This window comes from Diceros bicornis, chromosome 7, assembly GCF_020826845.1.
Source record: "Diceros bicornis minor isolate mBicDic1 chromosome 7, mDicBic1.mat.cur, whole genome shotgun sequence".
Classification (NCBI taxonomy): domain Eukaryota; kingdom Metazoa; phylum Chordata; class Mammalia; order Perissodactyla; family Rhinocerotidae; genus Diceros; species Diceros bicornis.
In genome coordinates this window covers 58,740,861-58,767,484 of record NC_080746.1, presented here as the reverse complement: position 1 = coordinate 58,767,484, position 26,624 = coordinate 58,740,861, and the positions used below count along the sequence as shown (strand labels likewise).

At 53.0% G+C, this 26,624-nt stretch overlaps 3 protein-coding genes across 5 annotated transcripts in view; 1 reads left to right on the top strand and 2 right to left on the bottom strand.

The window, feature by feature from the left end:
* Positions 1 to 474: 474 nt before the first annotated feature.
* On the bottom strand, positions 475 to 4,685 carry ART1 (ADP-ribosyltransferase 1). 3 transcript variants are annotated; one of them, XM_058545727.1, is made up of 4 exons: positions 4,572 to 4,685; positions 3,521 to 4,301; positions 2,049 to 2,090; positions 475 to 575 (listed from the first exon to the last, which is right to left on the bottom strand). In XM_058545727.1, the coding sequence occupies exons 1-4, from the start codon at positions 4,653 to 4,655 to the stop codon at positions 478 to 480; spliced, it is 1,005 nt and encodes a 334-aa protein (XP_058401710.1). In that variant the 5' UTR covers positions 4,656 to 4,685; the 3' UTR covers positions 475 to 477. The 3 variants fall into 3 exon arrangements, 1 of the variants encoding a protein (XP_058401710.1); XR_009220805.1 differs by lacking the exons at positions 3,521 to 4,301; positions 4,572 to 4,685 and adding an exon at positions 2,633 to 2,720 and having other exon boundaries at positions 554 to 575; XR_009220804.1 differs by lacking the exons at positions 475 to 575; positions 3,521 to 4,301; positions 4,572 to 4,685 and adding an exon at positions 2,633 to 2,720 and having other exon boundaries at positions 1,973 to 2,090.
* Positions 4,686 to 12,153: 7,468 nt separating this feature from the next.
* Positions 12,154 to 15,471, top strand: ART5 (ADP-ribosyltransferase 5). Its single transcript, XM_058544537.1, has 4 exons — positions 12,154 to 12,374; positions 13,350 to 14,079; positions 14,980 to 15,012; positions 15,116 to 15,471. Exons 1-4 carry the CDS (start codon positions 12,315 to 12,317, stop codon positions 15,220 to 15,222), a joined length of 930 nt encoding a protein of 309 aa, XP_058400520.1. The 5' UTR covers positions 12,154 to 12,314; the 3' UTR covers positions 15,223 to 15,471.
* A 499-nt stretch (positions 15,472 to 15,970) lies between these two features.
* XNDC1N (XRCC1 N-terminal domain containing 1, N-terminal like) overlaps positions 15,971 to 26,624 on the bottom strand; it is a 38,853-nt gene continuing 28,199 nt past the window's right edge. Inside the window, exons 16-23 of the mRNA XM_058545707.1 lie at positions 25,890 to 26,090; positions 25,641 to 25,803; positions 24,507 to 24,599; positions 21,364 to 21,556; positions 20,682 to 20,809; positions 20,480 to 20,558; positions 18,012 to 18,141; positions 15,971 to 16,485 (exon numbers count right to left, since the gene is read on the bottom strand). Of these exons, the coding sequence (XP_058401690.1) occupies positions 16,094 to 16,485; positions 18,012 to 18,141; positions 20,480 to 20,558; positions 20,682 to 20,809; positions 21,364 to 21,556; positions 24,507 to 24,599; positions 25,641 to 25,803; positions 25,890 to 26,090 (1,379 nt within the window). The 3' untranslated portion in view covers positions 15,971 to 16,093. The remainder of the gene's footprint in view (positions 16,486 to 18,011; positions 18,142 to 20,479; positions 20,559 to 20,681; positions 20,810 to 21,363; positions 21,557 to 24,506; positions 24,600 to 25,640; positions 25,804 to 25,889; positions 26,091 to 26,624) is intronic.

Here is a 26,624-nt window from a genome sequence, read left to right as displayed (position 1 = left end):
ACGTGGGAGACAGACATGGACACGAGGTATAGAGACCTGTGGGACCTTTGGGAGCACAGAGGCAGGGACCCTAACACAGCAGGGTGGGAGAGGTCAGAGAAGGCTTCCTGGAGGGGCGAATAGGAGCTTTCCAGGTGCATGTGAGGCATGTGGGTAACACCAGCAAGTACCACGGCCACGTGTTTTCCTCCCCAGTCACCCCCTCCAAACTAGTTTAATCTTCTATCTCCAAGTGAGTTGTCGCCTGTCCTGGAGTCCCCTACCTCTGTTCGACATGTCACTCCTAGAGCCCTGGATAAGGCTCAGTCCCCAAATTCTCCTGTTTCTCCATCAGCAGGCCTGGCAGCTGCCAGAGAAGGTCCCAGAGTTCACTGCAGATGGAGTTACCGCAGATCTTGGCTACACTTAAAGCACACACGAGGCCAACATCCTCACGTTGGGCAGAGACAGCAGAAGGGCTGTTCAGTGTCTGATGGATCAGAGGAGGCCTGGACTCTCTGGAAAGGCCCCCACCACAAGGAACCAGAGCAGCAGCAGAAGGGACCAGACTGTAGAAAGGGGGCCCTGACCCATGGCTGCAGGGAAAACAGGCAGAGAGAGAGATGTAGGGGTGAAGTGAGGTACCCAAAGAAACAAGATGAAGAGAAATGAGCAGAGTGAGCTGGAAAGATTGATACACAAAATGTGACGGGAAGCAGAGATGAAGAGCAAGACTTCAGAGAGGAAGGTCAGCAGAGATGAAGAGACCAGGAGAGCCCCAGGTCCCCTTCCCAGGTCATTAGGTCTATCGCCCTGCCTCCTCTTGACAGGAATGAGGCATTGCAGGGCGGGATGAAACATGGGGCAGACATCTGAATGGGCTCTAGTGATGCTGATCTTTGCTCCTCTGCCCAAACCCTGGTAGGAGAGGTGCTGGTGGACCAGGGGGAAAATCTTCAACTTTTCCAGTGCTTGAAGCCAGGTTGGAGGCTGGAAACCTGGCTTCTGGCCCTGACTCTGCCACTAACTCACTCTGTCACCTTCGGCAAGTCACTTCTGTCTCTGGGTCTCACTTTACTATATAGTGAGGGTAATACTGCCTTTTCCACCTCCTTCCAATAGATGACTTTGTAGTAAGGATAAAATCTGATGGTGTCTGAGGAGGGGTGGGAGCCAGCCTGGTGTGGTGGCTCAGAGTTTGGCTCTAGGGCCAAGCTGTGCCCCCACTAGCTGTGTGTATAGGGCTGGTCACTTCACCTGTCTGTGCCTCAGTTCCCTCATCTGCAGAGCAGGGGTGATTCCAGGACCTACATCATTAGGTCATGAGGCTCCAAGGCATGGTGTGCCTGGAACTCTGAGTGGTACTGTGTTATGGAGAATGTGGGAACAAAGTGGAGGCTGGGGCTCCTTCCTGCCCACTGTTCACAGAGCCCATGGGGGAAGGGTGGCTGTGGTTTCTTCCCTGGGAATGGCCTGTTCCCACCTAGAGAAGTGGTGGCCCAGGTAGGCCCTGGCACAGCAGGTGTTCAAGGGAAGAGAAGAGTCACAGCCAAAAGGGACCTGGGGCCCATCTAGTCCAATATGCTTATTATACAGATAGAGAAACTGAGGCTCAGAAAGGAAATGATTGGTCAGAGAGAGAGTTAGGGTGGAGCCGGCCTTGACCTTGGAAGGTGGTCTGAGGGAGCCCTGAGGGCAGTAACAGAGACAGAGGTTCTGCAGGTGAAGGAGGAGAAGGCCCCAGGGAAGACTGTGTGGAAACTGCCCTTCCCTCGTCACCTCAGTGCAACCTGGGTCTCTCTGGGGCCTGATCAGCCGCCTCCCGTGAGGGAGGGGCAGCCCCAGACTGGGGGACAGGTGTGTCAGCTCGCCCGACCACCACCCCATACACATGTATACATGCTCTGGGAGAGGTTAGCAACCCCCACAGGGGTCTGCTTAAGAGGGTTTACTTTTTTTGATTAAAAGGGAATTGTTTTCCTTATAAGAGCAACATCAGGTGAGGGGCCCAACCCCAGGGCAGCCTGCTCATCCCTGAACGGAGCCACATGGATGCCTGCAGCCCTTACCTGAGTTATCCAGACGGCAGGGCCCAGACTTGCACTGCTTGTCTGTGGGGAAGAAATGGTAAAGAATCAAAGGCTCAGTCGCTCTCAGCACAGGAAGGGACCCAAGAGCCCTGTGGTCCATCCCTGACTTGCTCTAGGAAAAGCTGGTACATTTCCCCCTAATTCTGCTTCCTTATGGTGGGACCTTCCTTATGGGGGATTTGACTTGACCCGTGAGCAGTGGGGCCAGAAGAGAGCCCATCCTCAAAGCCAGGGCCTGTTCTGGGCACCCTTCCTGCTCCACAGCCTGTAGCTTCGCCTCCCTGCCTCACCCACCTCCCCCTCACCCGTGCCTGCCCAGCCAAGGAGGGGCGAGTTGATGTTCTTTGCATGTCTTCATCTTCTGTCAACTCATGCACGCTTGTGGTGCTCTCCTAGGTGGGAACTGAAGCCACAGTGGGCCTTCTCCCACTTTAGATGTGGTCCACAGTTCCAGCCAACAGCCTGCCTCTAACTATGAAAACCAGGCCTCACAAGCCCCTGGGCAGCACTCAGCTAGGACCAGCAGCCCACCACTCCTTCGAGAATAAGAACCTGGGCCCAACCTCACAATTCCTCCTCTGGCCAGTTGGGGGGGGGTTGGACAGGAAGAGCATCCAAGACCTTCCACAGCCTGAACTGGAACTCAGGGGCCCAGCACCCAACTGCTGTCTCCCCACCCCCACCCCCAGACCCGCCCAGAGCACATGATGGCACAGGATTTCCGTTCAGTCAAATAAACACGCTCCTCTCAGAAGCCGAGGTTCAGGCTTTTACTTATTTCTGACAACAGCGGTCCAGGTGTCAGTACTGTGGCTAGAAATTAATTCCCTTCCAGCTTCCAGCTGACAGAAAAGCCTGAGCAGGTCTGTTTGGCCCTCAAATAGCCAAACGACCGCCCACCCCCGCCCACCACCTTGGTCAGGAAACTCGCTTCAGCCTCCCAGCAGGCAGGAGGGCAGCTCTGCATAGATAGCTCCAGGGACAAGAAGTGCACAATCTCCGAAGGTTATGCCTCCCCCAAGTGGAAGGGTGGAGGGGCCGGGGGGGAGGGCTGGGTCCTCCTCACTGTTTGTTTTTTTTTTTAATTGTTTTTTTTTCTTTTTGAGGAAGATTGGCCCTGAGCTAACATCTGTTGCCAATCTTCCTCCTTTTTCCCTTTTTTCTCCCCATAGCCCCAGTAGATAGTTATGTGTCACAGTTGTACATCCTTCTAGTTGCCCTAGGTTGGACGCCACCTCAGCATGGCTTGATGAGCGGTGCGTAGGTCCACGCCCAGGATCCAAACCAGCGAGCCGCCAGCGCCAAAGCGGTGCACGCAAACTTAACGCACTATGCCACCCAGCTGGCCCCCCTCCTACTGTTCGTTTTTAATATTTCTGTCTGTACCCGCTGAAAACGGGACAGGGCAGCCCACCGTCTGCACAGGTGCTGACCGCGCGCGCCCTCCTCACCTTTGATGTACTCACAGTTGTAGGTGCTGCGCTTACCCAGGGCCCGGAGGTAGATGCGGGCAGGGCCCTGGGCCGGTCTGCTGGCATTGATCACCTGGAAGGTCTCGAAGGGGGGGATCAGCACCTCCTCCTCCCCCGGGAAGAAGGAGTAGCCTTTGATGGGGGCCCCGAGGCAGGTCCAGATGCCAAAGAAGGTGTCCTCACCAAACTGCTGGGCTGCAACGTTGTGCAGGGACGCAGAGGCAAAGCCCCCCAGCCTCACGGTGGCCCCGGGCCCTGCTGGCCGGAAGCGCAGGCCTTGCACCCCTCGGAACACCTGGTGGCACTGGGGCGAACGCTGGCCCCTGCCCAGCAGCTGCAGGGCCTCGGTCAGCAGGAAATGGAGTGTCTTGAAGGGAAAGTGGTGGAGGTAGTGGGCCCGGGAGCGGCCCGCCTCACGCACGGCTGCGTTGAACAACTTGTGCAGGGGGGTGTTGGCTGTGTAGGCCAAGAGGGCCACCCCGTGCTCATCGCGGAAGCCGGGGGGCCGCGGGGGCAGGTGGGTAGGGCTGAGGCCCCACTCCGGCCCCCAGGCCTGGCGCTCCTGCCACTGGCTGCTTGCCAGCACCCAGCTGTCAGCGTACACTTTGTTGGCCTGGAACTCCGTGTGGTTGAGATCCGGGAGAGCAGCTGTCATGGCTGCTGCACAGCCGGTGTACTGGTCGTCAAAGGAGGCAGGGGCCATGTCCAGGGGTGTTTCTTTAGAGAAGAGATCTCGTCGCGTGATGGGGTGGCTCTGGGCCTGAGGGAGAGGGAGCAGCAAGGACTGAGAGGATGGGCCCCAGGAGAATGGGAGCCCTGCCATCCAGCTTCCCCCTCCACTGAACTGAGAAAGACAGTAAGAGCCCCAAACACACCTGGAGGGGAAGGGGATTGGGAACTACCAGCTGCCAGCTCCCAGAGACCAGGGTCTGGGGCTGTCCTCTCGGGCTGAGTGAGCCCCAAAGGAAGCATCCGGCAGAGCTCAGAAGAAGCCAACGCTGAGGCATGGAGACAGTGGAGGAAGACGTACCTGGAGTGCTTCCATGAGGCCCAGGGACACAAGCAGCAGAGACATCATGGCAGGAGTCTGCATGTTGGAGGTGACCCTGGGCATGTTACTGTCTCTCTCTGGGTCTCAGTTTCCTCACCTGGAAAGTGGGAATGTTAATCTGTACAGTTTAATAAACATTAATTGACACCTAGTCTGTGCCACTCCCAGTGCTTGGCACAGAGTCATATAGAAATGGAGGCTCAGAAGAGAGAGAGAGAGAGGACCTTTCTTGCTGGAAGGAACATGAAAGACTTCCTGGAAGAGGTGACATGTGAACAGGGTCTTGCAGGATGAATAGGAGAATAAGGCTTCAGTCAGTGGAGACTGGGAGAGAAAAGATGGGAGTTTGAGGTGGGAAAGGAGTTGGTGGCAGCAGGAATGGGAAGAGCAAAGGAGGAAGGAACTCTTAGGAAGTAAAGAGTGGAAGACATTTTGTCTAATGTGGCAGAGCTTGCAGTGTGGGCATGGTGGAAAGATTGGGGCCAATCCTGAAGGAGCTTGACTGAGAGGTCTGGGCCTCACTTTATGGGGGACCTGAGGCTGGAACAGGGCAGATCCAGGAGTGGTCAGCTGGAGGGGCCACAGCAGGACTCCAGGGTCAGGAGTAGAGCAGGGCCTGGGGATCCAGAGGTCCTCCCTTCTCCCTGCAAACTGAGCCCTCTTCCCTGAGCCCTCAACGGCTCCCAGGGCAGGGACAGAGACCCCCCAGGTGGTGAGGGAAGAGCGACTCAGGAAGGGCGGAGGACAGAGGGTCTCTGCTTCCCAAAGAGAATGGATAGGTAGCACAAGCCTCCTGCGCCCATGGGTGGGCACGCTGAGGGCCCAAAGTAGCACCAAGAAGGCATCCCAGCTTCAGATCAGGATAGGAACCGACAGTTTCTAAGTCAGTGCTCTTGCTTCTTTTTTTTTCCTGTTTATTTTATTACAAAGTAATGCATGCTTGTCGTGAAAAAAAAAAGTGAATGAATCACAAAGGCCAAAGCCTCTTTCTGTTTTCTCTCCCTCCACATCCCCCTTCTCCCTCTCACCCAGGCCTGCCAGTGTATGGGGGGTGAGAACTGCACCCTTCAGGGCCTTTTCCTATGCACACACAGATAATATAATATTTAAATAGACATACACACATAGTTTTCTGTATACAGCCTGTTTTTGTTTTTTATTTGATTTTTTTTCAAAAACAAAAAGGGAACATGTTTACACATACATATTCTATAACCTTTTTGCAGGAAACAATATATCATGGACTTCCTTCCATGTCGTACATATATATCTACCTTGTTCATTATAATGGCAGCGTGGAATTTCGTAGTACAGTTAAACCATAATTTACTCAACCATTTCCTTATCGATGGACAATTAGTGTTTTTCCTAATTTTTTGATATTACACATAATATTGCAGTGAACATCCGTGTATATAAATCCTTGTTGTGTGCATATTTTTATAGGAAAGATATTGAGAAGATGCTATTTAAAGGATATGAATATTGTTTTGTAGGCACTGCCAAGTTGCCATCCACAAGGTACCAGTGGCCTCTCCCACCAACAACGAAGGTGAGTGCCTGTGTCTTTAGCCACACAGGATATTGTTGATCTCTTTTTAACTTTCATTTAACTGGTGGGCACAAATGGTATCTACTTTTTAATTTATATCTCTGCTCATTAACCGGATCAATCATAACTTTAATTTTTAATATTTTAAAGCTTTAATTTTCTAAAAGGTAATACATTTTCATTGTTAACATTTCAGCAGCCCACAGGCAGGCAGTGAAATGTCTTCCTCTTACTGATTCCCCAGCCCCGACCTCCTCTCCCCAGAGGCAACCAGTGTCCCCCTTCCTGTGTGCGCTCCCAGAGGTATGCTGTGCACATACAGGCAAATTCACAGGTGTCTCTCTTTTCCTTCTTTTACACAAATGGCAATACAGTCAGTGGGTCTCTATCTTTGGGAATCTGAGGAAAGCTGAAACCTCTCCTGAGAAATGGATACAGGCCCCTGTACACAAATGATACATAACTTTCAGGTGGTTATGCCTCTGCCCCCAGTCTCACTCAGGGTAAGCATCCCCCCATAATCCTCTCTGACTCTTGGGGGACTAAGTTTTTATAGTTCAATGACTTTAAGACGCTAGGATTCTCTGTGTCTATAATTTTATGAGTCTCCAAATCTAAGAGCCTATGATTGCCCATATATAATTTAAATTGAAGCATGAGCTTCTCTGGCCAATGGGGTTAGCAGCAGTTTTTATCAAACTCAACATGTCCCACAATGGACTCATTATCTTTTCTCCCTCAAACCCTGCTTATTCATTTATTCAACAACAAATTCTTGAGCATCTGTAACGTGTCAGGCACTGAGGATAAAAGTATGAGCAGCAGCAGTAGCAACAAAACCCACATCCCTGCTTCTTTAAGCTCTTTTGAGGTGGAGATTGAGGTGGAGTCATTCAAGTCGCATGTGAAGCGTGTTACAAAATGAGCCAAAAGAGCCCAACTGAGATTTGTGCCAGGAGTGGGGTTTCAATGAAGAGCTGACCAGAGGAGGTGCAGTGGGTATAGAATTGAAGATGGCATCACAGTGGGGTGTAAAGCATGAGACACAGCTCCCCAGTTCCAAGATGGAATGCTAACTACACCCAAGTCCTTGTCTCTGGGTCGGCTTTTGGGGGAACCCAAACCAAGAGAGAGGATTTTCTCTTTGAGCCACAAACCATCAGAATGTGGCCCAGACTGTTCCTTCAGCCTGGCCCTCAGAATGAGCGTGTGAGGACAGACCTGAGCCCAGCCCACAACAAGGAGGAGCCTGGCTGAGGCAGACCAGCAGCCCGAAGCAGAGCTGCCCAGCCCAGCCCACTCTAGATCAGCCAACCTAGAGACCTGGAGACCCATGAGCCTGAGAAGAGATGCTCACATGCCACGAAGATGTTGTGGCACAAAGCAAGCGGTTATGCAGTGAAAACTCACTAGGCCAACTATATCTCCCGCTGCCTCTCCACTGCCCTGATTCTGTCCCCATCTCTGCCCTGCAGAGACAGGGCAGTAAGAGAGAGAGATCAGAGGCTGGGGACAGGGAAGGAGGACTGTGAAGTCAGACTGAGGACATCGAATCACGTGGCCTAAGGCAATGGCAGTGAGGATAGACTCAGGGTTCCCGGGTAGAATTTACCAAGCTTGGTGTCTGGCGGGATATAGGGGATGAGAGAGAGGGAAAAATCAAGGATGACAGCCAGGTTTCCATGTTCTAGGCTGGACACACAGAGGAGGAGCAGAGAAGACGTTAAAAGCTCATCTTGCTCATCTGAGCACATAGTAGATGCTCAATAAAAAATGTATTGCATGAATGATGAGGTTTGGAGGGGAAATGGTGAGTTCAGTTTGGCACATGTGGGCTTTCCAGGGGCAGAGGTCCACAAGGTAGCAGGATGGACAATAAGAAGAGACATTGGAGAGTCAGAGGTGTGTTAAGTCAGGGAAGAGAGAGATCCCCAGGGACAGAGGAAAGAGAGGGCTGAGAAGCAAAGCTAGGGCTCCTTGAAACCAAAGCAGAGGCAGAGTGAGATGCCTCCTTGGGTTTCTAGAGGCTTTTCACTTCTGGCCCTTGGGTCCTGTGAGATACCCTGATATCCCTGTGATAAATTCCCCTTTAGACTTGATCTAGCTCAGGGTGGGTCCTGTTAACTTGCCATCCAAAGAGTCTCATGTCATACACCATCCCCATTATTCACCCAGTCACCCAAGATGGTCACTTGGATATCCCTTCATTCGATCACTCATCAGACATTAAGTTAGTTGACAACGAATGCTGGGCACAATATGGGTCCATCCCAGATCCTCTTCCCTTTCTCCACCCCCACCTCCTCTGCCATGGCTCAGGTTTGCCCCTGCCTCCTCACGAACCTCCCTGCCTCCAGTGTCACCCCTGCTGACCCACCCTCCACGGAGCAGGGGGCGCAGTGTTTCTAAAGCACAGCTGGTCATGTGCCTTACCTGCTTAAACACCCTCTGTGCCAAAGCCGACTGGACGAAATATCTCAAAATACAGAGTAAAAACGCAGAGATGAAAATTATGAGGGAAGAGATGAGAACACACCTAAGAAAAACAAGTAAAAAAAAAAACAAAACAAAAATTCCCTCCATACCCTCAGGACAGAGTCCAACCTCCTCATGCTGGCATTTGCGGCCCTCTGTGACCTGGCCCTCCACGACCTCTTCAGCCTCGTGCCCCACCACCCCTGCTTGGCTTCTACAGTACAGAACACAGTGCCAGGCGAGGCTCTGCTGTTTCTCTCCCTGTGGCTCTGCACACATTTCAGGTGCTGGGGATGCCCTTCTCCTGCTACCCACTGTTCAAGGCTTCGCTCAGGGGTCACCTCCTCCAGGAAGCCCTCTGACTTCCCTGGGCTCCTGTATCACCCTGTGCTTTCCTCTGTCACTGTCCTAATCATACTGTGCTGCCCTTACGTTTCTGTCCCCCCCCCCCGGCCTGTGAGTTCCTTGAGGGCAGGGACCAGATATGACCCGTTCTGTGTCCCCAGAGCTCAGCCCAAGGCCAGGCACAGGTGAGGCCTCCCGGAATGTTTGCTGAGAGTCTGAGAAGCTTTCCGGCAGCAGTTAACAATGTAGACCACTGCAAGCAGGTGGATTGATGACTTTGGTGACCAGTGTTGGGGGGCAATGGGGTGGGGGCCAGAGTTGAGGAAATGGAGGCACTGGGCAACCCCTTTTCATGTCCCGGCTGCCCTTCTGTCCTTCCTCTTGTCCTGCTCAGGGCCCTTTTCTTGTCAGGCTCCCCTTTTCCAGACCCTTGCTGAACATTCCTTCTGGGGATGTGACTCCAAATCTCTCCCCAGGAATCCCCAATTTCCCAATGGCCCCAAACCTTCCTAGGTACCCGAAACCTGTCTATCAAAAGTGCCTTGGTCTGAATGTCTGTGTCCCCTCCAAAATTCCTATGTTGAAATCCTAACTCCTGATGTGATGGTACTAGGAGGTGGGGGCTTTGGGAAATGATTAGTTCATGAGGGTGGAGCCCTCATGAATGGGATTAGTGGTCTTATAAAAGAGACCCCACAGAGCTCCCTAGCCCCTTCCACCATGTGAGGACACAGTGAGAAGGTGCCAGCTACAATCCAGGAAGGGGGCCCTCACCCAACTCTGCTAGCCGCCTGATCTTGGACTTGCAGCTTCCAGAAAAGTGAGAAATAAATGTTTGTCGTTTATGTTACCCAGTCTGTGGTATTTTTTTTATAGCAGCCAGAACAGACTAAGATAAAATGTTCCCTGACACTTTTCCTAATGACTCCTAAAACTCCACCATTAATACCCCAGATTTCTCCTAAAAAAACCTCTTTCCCTGCCGGTGCCCGGGAGGAGGGTGGTGTGCCCCTTACCTAGGCCTTCTCCAGGGTGGGGAAGCTGGTGTTGGTCTCTTGCGATGGGCTTGGGGGAGGGGGAGGGCAGGTTTCTCCTTTATACCCTCAATCCCCCACCACTTGTACCTCCCCCACACAGCTGTCAGAAATGTGACACTCCCCCATCTATTTCTAGATCTCTCCTCAAGGCTCAGGAACACTAGCCTCTGCCCAGTCTGCCCTGGGCCAGGGCTCTTCCCATGAAAAACAGAATCCTTGAAGCCAGAGAGCAAGTGGCCAAGGCATTGAGGATCCAGGCTGGAACAACTCCCTCCCCACTGGATTTGGTTCTGTGCTCAGCACCCCCAGCCTCAGAAAGTATCTCTTTACATTTTGTTCCTTCCATGTGAGCACGGAGACTCACCTAAGGAGCAGCGAGACATTCCCAGATTAAGGAGGCTGGGTCTGGGCCCCAGCTCCAGCACTGATTCGCCGTGTGACCTTAGAGGACTCGCTGCCTCACTCAGGACCTCTGTTCAATGACTAGATTTGACTCCATTACTTGAGGCTTTTCTTGGGGTTCCAGGTCTTGGGCCGGGAAAAGCAATTCTCCAAAGCCAGATGGTGGAGAGAGGACAAAGCCATGATCCCAGTAGATCTGGTCCTGGGACTGTCCCAGGAGGCCTAGCTGTCTCAGACAGTATTTTCTGTTCCAGCAACTGCAAATGCTCAGGTCCCTTCAGTGAGCAAGGCAGGCAGGATATGTAGGCGAGATGCTGTTTTTCACAATAATGGTAAACAGTAGAGCAACTCCTGATTTTCTGATCTAGGAGACCTTGGGGGTGGCCAGTCTCATTGGAAGGGGTGAAAGAACTCGTCTTGAAGCTGTTGCCTGGCAAGCACTCTGGTTTTTTGGGATGCCGCTCTTTCCACCTCCCACCGTGCCCCCAGCCCGACTCACAATTTGTCTTCCTTTTTGGTCTACAGGAAGGCTTTTTGAAGACAGCAGGATTCTAGGTGAAGGAAATTCTTTATTTGGCTGGCAGTCTGAGGGGATGCGGGAACAGGGATGGGGCTAAATGAATGAACCAGACCAGGATGGAGCCTGTGGTGAGTTTCACCTCCTGTGCCCACCTCAGCCCCAGCAGGAAGCAGGCACCAGGCAGGATCTCTTAAATCCTGACAGTCAGGACCCTCAACTCCTCCGGCCACCCTGGGGTCATCCAGGGTGTCACCCTCCCACCCCAGAGGCTCAGGCTGTCAGAAGGATCTTCCCAGAGCTGCTGACTGACTCCTCAGCTGGCCCCTTCTCCCATTACCTCTGACTGGGCGTCCAAAACTCGGAGCCAGGCTATTTATAGACAAGCCCACAGGAGGGAGGGGAAAGGCTGGTGTTTGTAAACATGGGTCACCTGATTCTGAGAGGTCCAGGGAAAGTGGGTCTGGGGAGGGGGCGGGGCTGGACCCTGGGGATCCGAGACAGAGAATCTGCATGTGGTCCAACCCTACTGAAGGGAAGGGGAGGCAAAGAGAAGGGAGCGTTCTAGGTGCCGCTCAGATGCTGGACCACACATGACCCGATGTGTGGGCCATATGCGAATTGCATGCAAATCAGCGAGATCACAAGTGGTGACCTCTTGGTGGCGGGACCCTCGTGGGACTTCCCCGACTAGGGGGTCTAGGGGCTGGGCACGCCAGGTCGGGCCCACCTGAGTGAGTGGCCGAGTCTACAAGTCCTCTCCCCAATCCTGGTCTGGCTCGGAGCCAAAGAGGGTCAGGAGAAAGAGCCCTCCGTCCTCGGGAATGGGGGGTCACGCCCCTCACCCCTTCCCCCGCCCCTCCCGCCCCCACCCCAGTGTCTGTTGTTGGGAAGAGAGGTGTCGGGTTGCGGCCGCGGGGGCTATAGTTAGCCGCGGACTTTGTTTATCCGGGACTCCGGGAACAGCGCAGCGCCCGCCCAGACTTGAGCCCCGAACCCTCAGCGCCCCTTCCCGGTCTCCGCCTCCGCGACCTCCAGGTGGGTCCCCGGCCCCCGCCCTCTCCCCTCTCTAGGCCAAATGACGGCTCCACCTTGACCCCCGCAAAACAGTCCCTGCGCAGAAAACACTGAGCCTGGGGGCGTCTGGGGTTCTGGGGAGCGGAGACCTGGGGATGAGCTTGTGCTGGGGCACAATAAAATCCAAGCCCCGCCCACCCCCTTAGGCGTGCCCTTGGCCCTGCCCACGCCCCACCTGGGCCAGGGGTCCTGGACCAGGGACCCCTCCTCCACAGAAGAAGGCGGCCAGGTCTCGTCCCCCAGCGCAGTGTAGCCAAGACTCACCGCCGTTGGTCCCACCTTCATCTGGATCTCACCATCCTGAGTCTCCCCCAGGAATGATGCTGGTGGCTCTGTTGATAGCTCTCAGCGGCCTGAGCTTCCACACCCTCTGGAAGGTAACTGGGGGAACCATCCCCTGCCACAAAGGGAACAGTTGGGAGGCAGACCCTGAGGAACTGGACTGGGGGACTGACTTCTCAAAAGTCTCTCCCAGGGACTCTTCTCTAGGATCCCCCTCTTCTTAATTCTCTTCCTCTCAGGAACCTCCATCCTTGCAGGGGGCCCAAGTTCCCATTCCCTCTCCCAGAACGCTCACCTCCACCCACCTGTCCTCCTGGGGTCCTCCTTCCGTCACATCATCCCTCCCTAGCGGGTGCCCTCAACTTTCTCCTCCCCACTTCTCACCTCCCAGCACAGGCCCAGCCCAGGCAAACCCTCTAGGAGCCCCTCCTGGACCAGGGCTCCTCCTACTCCCAACCCTGGTTGGGCATAAGAACTTCTATCACTTAGCCAGGAGAGGACTCGGGAGTCTCAGAGCTGACAGTGACTTGGTGTGGTGGCTGAACACCTGTGTGAGAGGGAAGGAGGGTGTGAGGATGGGGTGGGGGTCAGGTCACTGGGCACTGGCTGTCCGTTGGTACAGCACCTGCATACTGAGTCTTAGAGCCAGAACAGAGCTTGGACGTCATCTAGCCCCACTTCCCATGGAGTGCAGGCACCTCGCTAATGACAAGATGACCCCTTTTAGGTCGTACAGAAGTGAGGATCTAGATGCTATCCCCACAATAACCCTGTGAGGTTGGAAGTGTCCTCAATTTATAGGTGGAGAGTCTGAAGCCCAGAAGAGTTAAGAGACTTGCCCAAGATCCCACAGCCAGTAGGTGGTGAAGTCAGGATTTGAACCCATGTCTGTCTGACTCCAGTTCCCGTGTTATTTAAGCCCTTGAATTCTTGCCAAATTGTGTACACCAGATATTTGGGCACGGTAATGAGATTCTGGGTTTATGAACTGATCTGCTACCAGGACCCCTGAGCAGTGCTCTGAACTTACACCCTTTCCTGGGTGGCTGCTCTCTTCCTTCCCTCCATAGGCCCAGGCTGTTCCCATCCTGCCCCTGGGCCTGGCTCCAGACACCTTCGATGATGCCTATGTGGGCTGCACAGAGGAGATGGAGGAGAAGGCAGCCCTTCTGCTGAAGGAGGAGATGGCCCACCATGCCCTGCTGCGGGAGTCCTGGGAGGCAGCCCAGGAGACCTGGGAGCACAGGCGTCGAGGGCTCACCCTGCCCCCTGGCTTCAAGGCCCAGCACGGAATTGCCGTCATGGTCTACACCAACTCATCTAACACTCTGTACTGGGAGCTGAACCAGGCCGTGCGGACAGGCGGTGGCTCCCAGGAATCCTACATGAGGCACTTCCCCTTCAAGGCCTTGCATTTCTACCTGACCCGGGCCCTGCAGCTGCTGCGCAGCAGTGGGGACTGCAGCAGGGGATCTGGGGAGGTGGTGTTCCGAGGCATAGGCAGCCTTCGCTTTGAACCCAAGAGGCTGGGGGACTCTGTCCGCTTGGGCCAGTTTGCCTCCAGCTCCCTGGATGAGGCGGTGGCCCAAAGATTTGGTAATGCCACCTTCTTCTCTCTAAGGACTTGCTTTGGGGCCCCTATCCATGCCCTGTCTGTCTTTCCCAAGGAGCGCGAGGTGCTGATCCCTCCCTATGAAGTCTTCTTGGTCACCAGGTTCTCCCAGGATGGAGCCCGGAGCCTAGTGACTCTCTGGAGCTATAATCAGACCTGCAGCCACTTTAACTGCGCCTATCTGGGTGGTGAGCTGTGCATGAGGGAAGCAGGACTGGTTGGGTGGGTGAAACGAGCCAGGGTGGCCCTGCACGATCCCCAGGGCCTTCAGGGGACCCACTTGGTTAATGGGGAAGTTGAGGACTAGAAGTCAACTGGAGGTATTGTTCTTTTTTTTTTTTTTTTGGTGAGGAAGATCAGCCCTGAGCTAACATCCATGCTAATCCTCTTTTTGCTGAGGAAGACCGGCTCTGAGCTAACATCTATTGCCAATCCTCCTCCTTTTTTTTTTGCCCCCCAAAGCCCCAGTAGATAGTTGTATGTCATAGTTGCACATCCCTCTAGTTGCTGTATGTGGGATGCTGCCTCAGCATGGCCGGAGAAGTGTCGGTGCGCGCCTGGGATCCGAACCTGGGCCGCCAATAGCGGAGCGCACGCACTTAACCGCTAAGCCATGGGGCCGGCCCCAGGAGTTATTGTTCTGAACCTGTTCACACTCAGGTTCTGCCAGCTCTTAGAAGGTCCTATAAGTGTTTTCCGGATCTGTGACTATTCGCAGGTGATTCTGTAAATGTTCTTGAAAGGTTCTAACTGCTATCCAGTCTAACAGACCCAAAGAACCTGGCTAAGGAGGTCAGCAAGCAGAGGAAAGTGACAGGAGTGCTGCTTCAGCTCCCAGGAGGGCCTGGGCTTAACGGGGTTGACAGGACACAGATGTGCTATTCCCAAGTGCTGAGGCCGGGACATGATGGAAGAGGCAATCTGGGAAGATTTCCTGGGGGAGGAGGAAGGGAAGACAGAAGTTTACATTTAGGAGAAGGGGAAGATGGATTGAGAAGGGGAATGGCCTGTGCCAGGGCCTGGTGGAAAGAGAAGTGTGGGGTGTGAGGGTCTGTCTCCATGGGGCCTCACCGTGCTGTCTATTGCAGGGGAGAAGAGGCGGAGCTGTGTGTCTGTACCACGTGAGTCACCCTCCTGCCCCTTCCCATGTCTGCATCCACTCCCCCCCACCCCACCCCACCCCCGCCCTGCTGACCCTTCACCTTTTTTTTCCTCTCTCTCCAGCAGGGGGGCAGCCAGACTCACCCTCCAACCGGGCCTTCTCTCTGCTCTCCTGGAAGACCCTGCTCTTGGCCCCTGGGGGGTTCCTGTTCTCAGAAGCTGGGCCCTGAAAGTCCAGTGCCTGCCACTTAGGAGTCCTGGGAACTGGTGACCTTCATCTGAAGAAGGGGCTTCAAACAGCCTCGAGAAGCAAAGACGTGGTTTTGGACCCAGCCCTAGCAGCCATCTCCCCAACCAGGATGTGGGGGGATCCGAGGCCATGGCAGGGTGGAGGGAGCCCCACTATGTGGTGAGGACTCCCTAGGACAAGCAAGGGTAGTACTGTGATGGCTACTTGATTAAACAGTGTTGCAGTGCGGTGACATGAAATGTCATGATTGGTTTCTTCATGAGACTGGACCATCTGCCCTGCTTCGGACTTGCAGGACTCAGGGACTGAGGGACTAAAAAGAATGACTTCTGGATCACTCTTAGACATGGTCCCCTGTGCAGACCCCTGTCACACACTGTAACTTGTAAACCCAGAAGCTTTAACAGCCAGTGGTTCCTCACAACAACGCTGAAGGCAGGAAGGGGACAGAGAGATTTCTTGGCCCATTTGTCAGATGAGGAACGCAAAGCCAAGGAAGGAATACTTCAATACTAACATTGAAGTGTTGAAGCCAGGCCCCTGCCTCCCAGGCCAGAATTCTTTCCACCAAAGATTTGAGGGAACTCAAAGTAGGATCCTAAGCCCAAGATACCTGGGACCCCAGAGAGGACAGGACCTCTCTCTGTCCTGCTCCCCCAAGGGTCCATTTCTGAGAAAGAAGGGGTCTCAGAACATCAGGAGACAGAGACTTTTACACACTCTGGAGGCATCTGACATCCAGAAACTTTATTGAGGCAAAGAAAGCAACATAAGCTCCTACTAAGTGGCCCCCACCCTCACCCATCTAGGCGGCTCTACTCAGCAACAGAAGAAGGGACCCTCCCACTGCATCAGGACTCCCCCTTGGTTCCCAAATCTTCCTCCTGGGGCAGGTCCCCAGCTCCCTCTGAGTCCTGCTCCCTATGCACTAGCACGTGAGTTGGGGAAGAAGGGCCAGACTCTCCAGAAGCTGGAGTCCTAGCCCCTTCAGCATCTTGAAGCCCAGTTTCTGAAGCAACCTGGGTCTCCACAATCCCTGGCACTGTCAGCTCTGGGGTCTCAGGGATGGGGGGCCCCAGGTTCTGGAAACTGTTGCGTACTCGGGTGATGTAGCGACTAAGGACGCTGGCACCCCGGGGGGGCTGTGGAGTCCCTCCCTCCACCAGAGTCCGTCGCACACCGGCCACTTCGCTTTGCAGTCGCGATACAGTCTTGGTTAGCTCTGTCAGTCTGTTGCCCAGGTCTGGCGGGGAGCATTGATGGGGAGGTCTCTCAGAAGGTAAGCCTGCCCTGAACCACTTCTACCCTCAACAGAACCCTGAGGACATCATGCCTGGGGTTCCTAAGGGAGGGGAACTGGAGGAAGTGAGAGACTGGCTATGGGCGGGGGGTCAGGTGGGCAGATGAATCTGAGCGGGGCTGGAGGGGTGGCGAGTTTAGAAGATACAAACAAGGGAAGTCTTGTGGGCCAGAGAAGGGATCAGGAGTCCTAGGGATGGGAGGGTTTTTGTTTTGTTTTGTTTTGTGAGGAAGATCAGCCCTGAGCTAACATCCATGCCAATCTTCCTCTTTTTGCTGAGGAAGACCGGCCCTGAGCCAACACCCATTGCCAATCCTCCTCTTTTTTCTCCCCAAAGCCCCAGTAGATAGTTGTATGCCGTAGTTGCACATCCTTCTAGTTGCTGTATGTGGGATGCCGCCTCAGCATGGCCGAAGAAGTGGTGCGTCAGTGCGCACCCAGGATCCGAACCTGGGCCGCCAGCAGCGGAGTGCGTGCACCCAACGGCCAAGCCATGGGGCCGGCCCCCCGGGATGGGAGGTTTTAATGGGTAGAGATCTGTACATCCACTCCTGTCAGCCCTCTTCCTGATCCACACCAGTCCAGCTCATATCCATCCTTGGGGCCCAAATTCTACCTCCTCTCTCTCCAACCTCTGGTACCCTATCCTCTACCTTCCCATGAGCCTCTCAGAATGATAGGCTCTGGGGCTGGCCCAGTGGCGCAAGTGGTTAAGTGTGCACGCTCCGCTGTGGTGGCCCGGGGTTTGCCGGTTCGGATCCCGGTGCACACAGGCGCACCGCTTGTCAAGCCATGCTGTGGCGGCGTCCCATATAAAGTAGAGGAAGATGGGCACAGATGTTAGCCCAGGGCCAGTCTTCCTCAGCAAAAAGAGGAGGATTGGCATCAGATGTTAGCTCAGGGCTGATCTCCCTCACAAAAAACAAAACAAAACAAAACAAACAAACAAACAAAATGATAGGCTCTTGCTCTCTTTTCGGCTCCCACTGCAATCTGTGTCTCTCTCAGCTAGGCACTTTCTGCCTAGTAAGATGGTTTCTCTTCCTCACCAGACTTAAAGCTTCCCGTGTGTCCCTGGTCGACACAGTCCCCCCTCCCTCCAAGACAGGGCCAGGAACAAAGGGGACATAGCATTGAATGTCAGCTGAATGAGAGAATAAGTGAATGAATGAATGAATAATGAATTAAGTGAATGAGTGAACAGGTAAGGGAGTGAATGAGAATAAATGAACACATGAATGAAGGCAGGAATGAAGGATTAAATGAAATGAGTGGAATAAATGTCTGAATGGGTCAGAGGGTAATTGAGTGCAAGAGGCCACACTGTGCAGGTTGTGGCTCCGAAGGGCAGGGCAGGATGGGGCCACACATCACTGCCAACTGGATGAGGGTATGAGTCTGGGCATGGTGCATTTATCCCAGCTGAGCAGGGAACAGGAACGGGGAAGGCCTGGAGGTGAACAACTAACCTTTGCGGCGGGTCTCCTCGAACTCCCGCCGGGCAGTCTCTATGTAGCGCTGGACCAGGGCCTTGATGACACGAAGGCGGTAGGATCCACGCTCTCCCTCCCCAGGCCCTGCCCCTGCCCTAGGATTGGCCTGCGATGGGAAGACAGGAGGGTGAGAGAGATCCTCCAACCTCACCCTTTCTCTAATCACTGCTCCCTCCCCAGTCAATAAAGGATGGAGGCAAAGTCTGTGCAGACTTTTCTGTCCCTGAAGGCCACACACCTAGACCCTGGAGCAGCCCTGGAAGGTAGAAGGATGGAGGCCAGAGCTGGGGAATGGCCGAGTACAAGAGAACCAGGTGGGGAGATGGGGTGAGGGTTGGGAGGTGGAGGTGGGAATGGGCAGAGACAGAAATGCTGAGCAGGGCAGAGTCAAGCTCTCTCTCCTGCCACCAACCCAACCTTGGTTTTCTTGAGTTGAGTTAGTCCAGGTTAACCCCGCCTTTCAGATTCTACAGAAGGGGAGACTAGGAGATGTGGAGAGGCATCTACATGGACCTGCTCATGCATATAAGATGGAAATCATCACACAAATTAGAATGGTTGGTTCTGGGTCCAGTTTTAGGCCTCGGGACAGTACCAGGAGGGCAAGTAAGGCACGTGGGGCAGATATTGGAAAGAGCAGAGGGGTAGTGGGCAAAGTGCTGGGCCCAGAAGACATAGGCTCAAATCCTAGCTCCGTCATTTCACAGCTGCTTGCCTCAGGCAAGTTACTCAACCTCTTCAGGCTGAGCGTCTCCAAATTTAAAACAGAGATGATAATAATGCTCACTTCCCAGGTTGGTACTTCCCCGGCATAGATTAGGGGCTCTCTAAATGCTTAGGAAGTAATTATTTTTATTTAACTAGCTGTATCTTCTCTCTAAATATTTTATAGTTAGCATATTTACTTTTATAATGTGAAAAAGCAAAGAATTTTATTAAATATTATAAAAGGAGAGATGAGACAGGCAGAGGTAAAAGAGAACGATGGCCCCTTCCTGCTACAGAGTATATAAAAAAATTTTCTTATGTAAAATAAGGAATAAGAACGTTGGGAGTCCATTTCCTGAGGATGCAGGATAGGTGGGAGGGGACACCTGATTGGATCACCAAAGAACAGGCTGAGCTGGGGGCAGCTGGAAGAAAGGTGGGACCTCAGTGGGGGTGCAATGGAGGACTGGGGAGACCCCCAGCTGGCTGTTAATGGTGGGATCTGGCAGGACACAGGGATTCTGCCCATCCAGGACTGGGCACAGGCCCAGAGAACTGAATACGACCTCCGGTGAAGAAGCTGTTTCACCCTATGGTGGAAGCAGCCCTGACATGCGGTCTGCAAATAAGCATCAGGCAGCCAGGACAGGGCCAGGAAGTCGCGAGGGGGAAAGGGTGATAATTCCAGAATTTGGAGTCAGAGATACAGGAGGGTGAAGGAGGTGTCCGTGCAGGATAGCCTGTAGCTGGGATGTGGTGGGAACTGGAAATTGGGAACCTTTGGCATTCAGTTCTTGTAAATGTCATGTTTTCTTTGGCATATGCAGTTTCCCGTGCCTAGAACTTCCTTCTCCACCGTATCTGCCCACCAACCTCCTGTTTATCCTCCAGGATTCTGTTCTGCCCTCAAGGTCTCTGGGATGCTCCTTGATTCCTGAGGCTGGTCTGGGCCTCTCCTCTGTGCTCCAACAGCTCCCTGGGCTTCTCTCTGTCATAGTCTCATTGTCCTGTTCAATTACAGTCCATTTCCTTCTGCCACTCTAGACTGTCAGCACCCCGAGAGACTACACATCTTTATTTCCAGTGTTGGCGTGCTTTGATAAGTGTTTGTTGAGCAAACCACTGAGCAACCAGATAAGGGAGGGCTTTCCTCACCTGGGGATCCAGGGACCTCAGAGCCACAGATTTGGCCTGTGGCCCCGTAGGGCTGACCTGGAGGCCCTGGCTTAGAGAAATCCTCAGGTAACACATTTTAAGGGGAACAGATAGGACCCCCTAGAGCCCTGGCAGTAATGCTGGTCTGAATTAGGAAGCCAGCCTGGGTTAGGGAGCCAAGAATGAGAGGTAAATTTGCCCCTTGGAGGCCTCTGCCAGACATCTAATTTCCCCATTTGTAGGGCATTCTTCCCTCAGCTTCTTAACATGTTTTTTGAAAAATGTTCAACCACGTCTTGGCCTAGTTTAGGACAAAAAGGTTTGTCTGGAGCTTGCAGGGTGTTGGTGGCTTGGGGGTAGGGTGGCATGGAGTTTTCTGTTTAAGCCAGGTGACACAGGGTCGGAAATTTAGGAAATGGCCAGAGCCAGGAAGAGGGAAATGCAAGCCATGTGAGAGAGTAGGAATTGGGAACAGGCTTTCTGGGGAACGTAACCTGGAAAGACAGACAAGCCAGAGGTGTGCAAACAAATGGATGGTACAGATGTGAGGCAGACCAACAACAAGCAGATGAGGTACTCACAAAGGTGGGGATTGGGGGGTAGTCTGCCTTCTCGGTTTTGCAGTAGGAACAGCAACAGCAAATGAACTGGAAAATTTTCCTGAGAGATTTAGATGGTGAAAAGGGGTTAGTCAGAGGACAGGGTCTAGGGAACCAGAGGCAGGAGCTGGAGTCGGGGTGGTGGGAGCTTAGGAGTGGGGAGTGAGAGCTCCAAGGTCATCACCTGAGAAGGTAGAAGATGGCCTTGGGGGAGGGCAGGATGTTGAAGGGCACAGGCAGCGTCAGGCCCTCTCGGAAGTAGGACAGGTAGAGCTTGGAGCGAGCAAACTTCCATTCCACGTCAGCATCGTCCTGAGGACCAGGAGGTAGGGGCTCTGCAAGGCCACTTTGGTACCTAGCCCTCCTGCCCACTCTACCTGCCTGGTTTCCCCCCATCCTCACGTCTCTTCTTCTCCAAAATGCCAAGGACTTGCTTCTCCCCATTCTTATCTTCATCCTCGTCATCACTCACAGTTCCCCTGCCTGTCTCTCTCTTCCTCCCCATTATCTTTCACCCTTCTGACATCCAATTCCTGCCCAGCCATTTCTCCAGCCACAAACCCTAGCCCTTCCATCTTCTTCCCCCTCCTTTCTCATGTTCCCACCTGCTTTTCCACAACGCACCCTTCCTCCCAACCCTAAAGGGGAAAGAGCACTAGACTTGTGTCTGGAGAAACTAACAGCATTAGTAAGACCCTCATTTTATAGATGAGGAAAATGAGGCCTAGACAGGAAAATTTGTCCCAAGTCAAAAAACAATAGTGGAGGCAGAGCAGGAACCCCAATGTCTCAACTCCTTGCATCCTATTCCTCTCCATCCCTTTCTCCCTTCTTCTCCCTGGCCTAAGTGGCTTCAGTTCACGCACCTCAATCTTCTGGAAGGAGTTGGTGATCATGGCAATGAGCATGTTGAGCAGCACAATGACCATGACGATGGTAAAGATGCCGTAGAGGGCCCGGCCCACGAATTCAGGCACCAGAAACTGAGGCATGTCTACCACGCTGTGCTCCTCCATGCCAAACATGGTCCAGAACAGAAACTGGAATGTCTCGTTGAAACTGGCGTGTCGGGCCAAAAGATAGGATGTGAGGGGTGGGAGAGGAGCCTGAGCGCCACACAGGCACATTCTTCCTCACCCTCCAGGACCCATCCAACAGCGTTCTGCTTCCATGAGGCCTTCTGGACCACCCTGGCCCATACAGACCCTGGCCATTTCTGAGCTCCAACTTCTGTTCTTTCAGTCAACCAATATTTATTGAGCACATAGTTGTAACATAGGTGCTAAGGATAGAGCTGTGAACAAGACAAGCATGGTCCCTGTCTTCAAGGACTTTATGTTCTGGGGTGGGGATGGGGGGTGAGATGGACACTAATTGTACCAACGTTTTTAAATTGTGGTAAGTGCTGTGAAGGAGCAGCACAAGATGTTATGACCTAGTCTGGGACTTGGGGAAAGCTTCTTCAAAAAGCATTCAAGCTGAGCTCTGAAGGATACATGGGAGTCAACCAGCTCAAAAGGAAGGAGATGTGAAGAGCAAGCCCAAAACAGGGGAGTCTGGGGCATTTGAGGAACTGAGAGAACGCCAGCATAGCTAGTCTTGGAGGGTAAAGGAGACAGAGGCTTGTGAGAGGTAAGTAGGGACCAACCAGGTCATGCAGGACCTTGTAGGATAAAAACAAAGATCCTTACCACGGCTAAGAGCATTAGGAAGCTATGAAGAGTTCTAAGCAGAGGGGTGATACCTGATTTACATTAGAAAAGATCACATTGGCTGCTGTGAGTAGAATGGAAAGGAAGCAGATGAGAGAGCGGAGGCATGGAGACCAGTTAAGAAACTGTTGCCATGGTCTGGGTGAGAGAGGATGGTGGTTTGGACCACAGTAGTGGCAACTCCAATGCTACCTTTTCCAGGAAGCCCTTCCTGAACTCCCTGCTCTACCTTCAGCAGAATGTGCATGTCTGTTAGTTACAGACCTGACCACATTCTCCCGCCTATTGTATTTATTCAAGAATCTGTCTTATTCCCTCCATCTCAGTGCCAGTTCAGGTCTCGATTACTGCAGCAACCTCTGCAGCTGGTCTCTGGCCTCAGTCTCTCTCTTGTTATGCCATCCCCTACATTGCATCCAAGGTATTCTTTCTAAAAGCTGATCTGATGTGTTGTACTTCTGCTTGTCAAACTTAAACACTCCTAACTACCCTTAGTCCAGATGCCTACCATGCAACCTATCTGAGGTTTTTAGCAAAAATACTTTTGACTTAATTAGCTGTCACTCATGAATGAACAGGAGGGTTCTGCCTGCCCATGCTACTGTGGAGTGACTAATACCACTAGGACCCGTGAAGCAGGCTGGAATGAGTAGTAGTTACTGTCCCTCGTAGTAAGATTCACGGTTTAAACTGTGTAAGCAGAGTTCCTGAACGTCCTGAAGCCAGGACACGAACAAGGATTCTTGGTAGGAGGACTGGTCTGAATAAAGCCTCCATTTGCTTTGGAACCATGAGAAAGCCTTGACCAATATCCACAGGCCCAAGTGTGGGTCATTCACCATCACCAATAAAACCATCATGTAGTTGCTCTTATGAAGAAGTCACGATTGAATGATTGCTTGGGAGGCCACTTGGAGCTCCCTGGCCTGCTGGAGAAAGCCAAAACTTCTCAGCAGAACATTTATGAGCTCCCAGACCTGGCCTCTCTACCCTCTCCTCTCTTAAAATTCCCTCCATGCACTAACCATGGGAGACATCTTGCTATTCTGCTTTGGTACATACCCCCTTTCTGCCAGAATGCCCTGCATCTTCTCTGAAGTTCATACCCCTTGTAGGTGGAGTCCGGATTCTCCCTTCTCTGTGCAGTCTTCCCTGATCATCCAAGACAGAGGAAAGGGCTTTCCCCTTTGGGTACCCTCAACATAAGCCCTCCTTCCTCACAGCACTTATCATCCCATTATAATTTTGTGTGTGTGTGTGTGTGTGTGTGTGTGTGTGAGGAAGATGGGCTCTGAGCTAACATCTGTTGCCAATCCTCCTCTTTTTTTGCTGAGGAACATCAGCCCTGAACAAACATCTGTGCCTATCTTTCTCTGTTTTGTACGTGGGATGCCGCCACACATGGCTTGATGAGCGGTGCGTAGGTCCACTCCCGGGATTCGAATCTGCGAACCCCAGGCCGCCAAAGTGGAGCACATGAACTTAACCACTACGCCATTGGGGTGGCCCCTCTCATCCCAAATTGAGCTTATTTGTGCACATGGCCATCTTCTCCATGAGACTGGGTCTGGTTCACTTTTCCTGTCTGTGCTTCCAGTGCCAGGGACAGGACCTACTACAAAGAAGGTGCTAGTAAATGGGTGTGAACTCAACAACAATAACAAAAATCCTGCCATGACTGAATGACTAAGAAAGTGAACGAATTTAAAAAGTGAGTGAATGAATGAACATACAATGAATGAGTGAGTGAATCCTATGAATTGACATTTTTTTTTTTGTGAGGAAGATGAGCCCTGAGCTAACACCCATGACAATCCTCCTCTTTTTGCTGAGGAAGACCAGCCCTGAGCTAACATCTATTGCCAATCCTCCTCCTTTTTTCCCCTTTTTCTCCCCAAAGCCCCAGTAAACAGTTGGATGTCATAGTTGCACATATTTCTAGTTGCTGCATGTGGGACACGGCCTCAGCATGGCCGGACAAGCGGTGCGTCGGTGCGCGCCTGGGATCCGAACCCAGGCCACCAGTAGCGTAGCGCGCGCACTTAACCGCTAAGCCACGGGGCCGGCCCCCCTGACATTTTTAAAATAAAAAGTTTGGAGAGAAAGTGAGTGAATAAATGAATGAGTAAATGAACAAATAAATGAGTGAGAGTGAATCAATGAGGCAGTGAACAAACCAGAGTTAATTACTGGGTGAAGAGATGAGGGAGGAGCAGGGCAGGAAGAGGTGATCACTAAGCTCCAAGCTGCACGTTACCAGACCCCCACCTGCCCATCCTGCCTCCGCCTCGGCATACTTGCCCAGCCGCTCCGTCTCCTGGTAGGGCACGTAGATGTTGTTGAGGCCACAGAGGAAGGCGGTCAGGATGATCATGAGGATGAATATGAACCTGGGAGGGAGTGGGATGGGGAAGGGTCAGAGCAGGTCTCCACCCTGGGAGAAGTCAGGCTCTAGGAAGAGGGATGGGGGGTGGTCGTGACGGTTTCCTAGGCTCAGCCTCTCTCTATTTGACAAGTTTTCAATTTAGTTACCATTAATAATAGAGGAATCAGAGGGTGGGAAGTGAGAAGGGATGTAAAGTGGGTGCTGAAGCAGGATCTCTCCCTCAAGAATAAAGGGGACTGAGTTCAAGCTGTCAAAGCTGGGGATGGGCCAGTCTCATTGGGAGGGCCTGAGATGCTGAGTGGGGAACAGGGATGAGTGGGAGTCAGAGAGTCCTACTGGACAGGATTTATCACCAGTGGAGTTCAAGTCACATGTGAGAATGAGTTAGTCTGCAACAGGGAGATCTAGAAGAATCTAAGAGGTGGAGCAGGAGGTTCTCCTCGATGCTAAGCTGAGCTGCAGATGTGCATAGATGAACACAGGGCTCTTCCCACCAAGGCACCCCCGCCAGTCCCACCTCAGGCAGGGGATTCCCAAGGGAGCAGGCACTAACTATGGGCTCTGATGAGGGTGAGAGGCCTGGTCTGGCTGTAAATGATTAGGTGATAAGCACCAAGAAGACCAGATAACGCCACGAGTTCAAAGAGCAGTTATGGAAGGGGAAGGACCCAAAGGGACCCTGGATTCCAGTGCCCTTACCACAAAGATGGGAAAACTGAGGCCCATCTCAGACGGTCACAGAGACAGTGACAGAACGGGGACTGGAAATCCCAGCTAAGGGCCCTTTCTGCTATCAGTGGTTCCTAACTTTTTCCGAGGTCTTGGGCCTCTTGGAGAATTAGATGCAAGTCATAGACCCTCTCTGCAGAGAAGTGTACATTTACGCCCCAAATTTTGCCTACAGTTTCAGGGTTTCAGAGGTCTCTGGAGGCCACACAAGGAACCCAGGTTAAGAATCCCTGTGCTACACGAGAGCTGGGGGATTTCAGGAGGCCGAGTGGAGTCCGTCAGAGGGGAGGGTGCCCTGAGCAGGAACAGCACGCACCGGATCATGTCATCGATCATCCTGCCAATGGAAATCTGCAGAGTGCCCAACGACTCGTGGGCCGGCAGAATGTAGGCCAGGCGGGTGAAGCTGAGCATGCTGGTGACAGCAAAGAGCACCTCTGCCAAGAACTGGGGGTCTTCGGTACGCCACTCGCTGCGCTCTGTGCAGGGTAGAATGGGGGCTGAGGCTGAGAGGGAAGGAAGAGAAGGGACTGGGGGATTCAGGGCTGAGTTGGGGGGCACTCACCAGCTGTGGTGAAATAGTGGCAGGCAGCCCCCTCAGGGGCATCCCGGCAGTGCATGTGGGCAAGCCCAGCCAGGAGGAGGCGCAGTGTGAAGGCCGCCAGGTACAGGGACAGGATGACCACGTCCAGGAAGTTCCACCAGTCCAGGAGGTAACTGCGCAGGCCCTCGATCCACACTTCCTTACACTCAAACCACAGGAAGCCTGAAGGGGGCGGCAGAGGGCCAGGACAGCATGGCGCAGAGCGCTCCTCCTCCTGCCAGGTCAGAGCTAGGCTATGGGGTGGGGGTCGGGGGGAGACCCTATTCACTAGGAGGGGGGTGCAGCTAAAACATCAGGGGATGAAGTTGATAAAATGCAAACATTTAATCTACTTGAGTACCAAATGATCTTATGTGAAAATAAAAAAGACTCCTGGCTGATGCAGACTCAACTGTGGCGTGGCCTGAGGATCCCAGTCAGCTGATATTCAGAAACTAACACCTGGGAGAGGCTGGTTATTGGGAGGGAACGATTTAAATCTGTTTCTTCCTGCCCTCCACCAAATAAATATTGGACAAATATTTAAAGAATATTGATTTAAGGGGCTCCAAATTATCAGCCTGCTCATTACCCACCTGGAGCCCAGTGCCAGACCTGGCGATGGGGGTCTTGGGAGCTGGACCCCATCAGCCAGGTGATCCTGCCACATTGTACTCTTCTCCAGTCCCTGGATACAAGTGTGTGCTTTTTCACTGA

Coding starts and splice junctions, on each gene's coding strand:
- ART1 (XM_058545727.1), bottom strand. CDS start 4,655: ATGCCCAGGGTCACCTCCAACATGCAGACTCCTGCCATGATGTCTCTG. Junction 4,302..4,571: donor GCCTCATGGAAGCACTCCAG/GTACGTCTTCCT, acceptor CCTCTCCCTCAG/GCCCAGAGCCACCCCATCAC. Junction 2,091..3,520: donor CAACTGTGAGTACATCAAAG/GTGAGGAGGGCG, acceptor TCTTCCCCACAG/ACAAGCAGTGCAAGTCTGGG.
- ART5 (XM_058544537.1), top strand. CDS start 12,315: ATGATGCTGGTGGCTCTGTTGATAGCTCTCAGCGGCCTGAGCTTCCAC. Junction 12,375..13,349: donor GCTTCCACACCCTCTGGAAG/GTAACTGGGGGA, acceptor TTCCCTCCATAG/GCCCAGGCTGTTCCCATCCT. Junction 14,080..14,979: donor TAACTGCGCCTATCTGGGTG/GTGAGCTGTGCA, acceptor TGTCTATTGCAG/GGGAGAAGAGGCGGAGCTGT.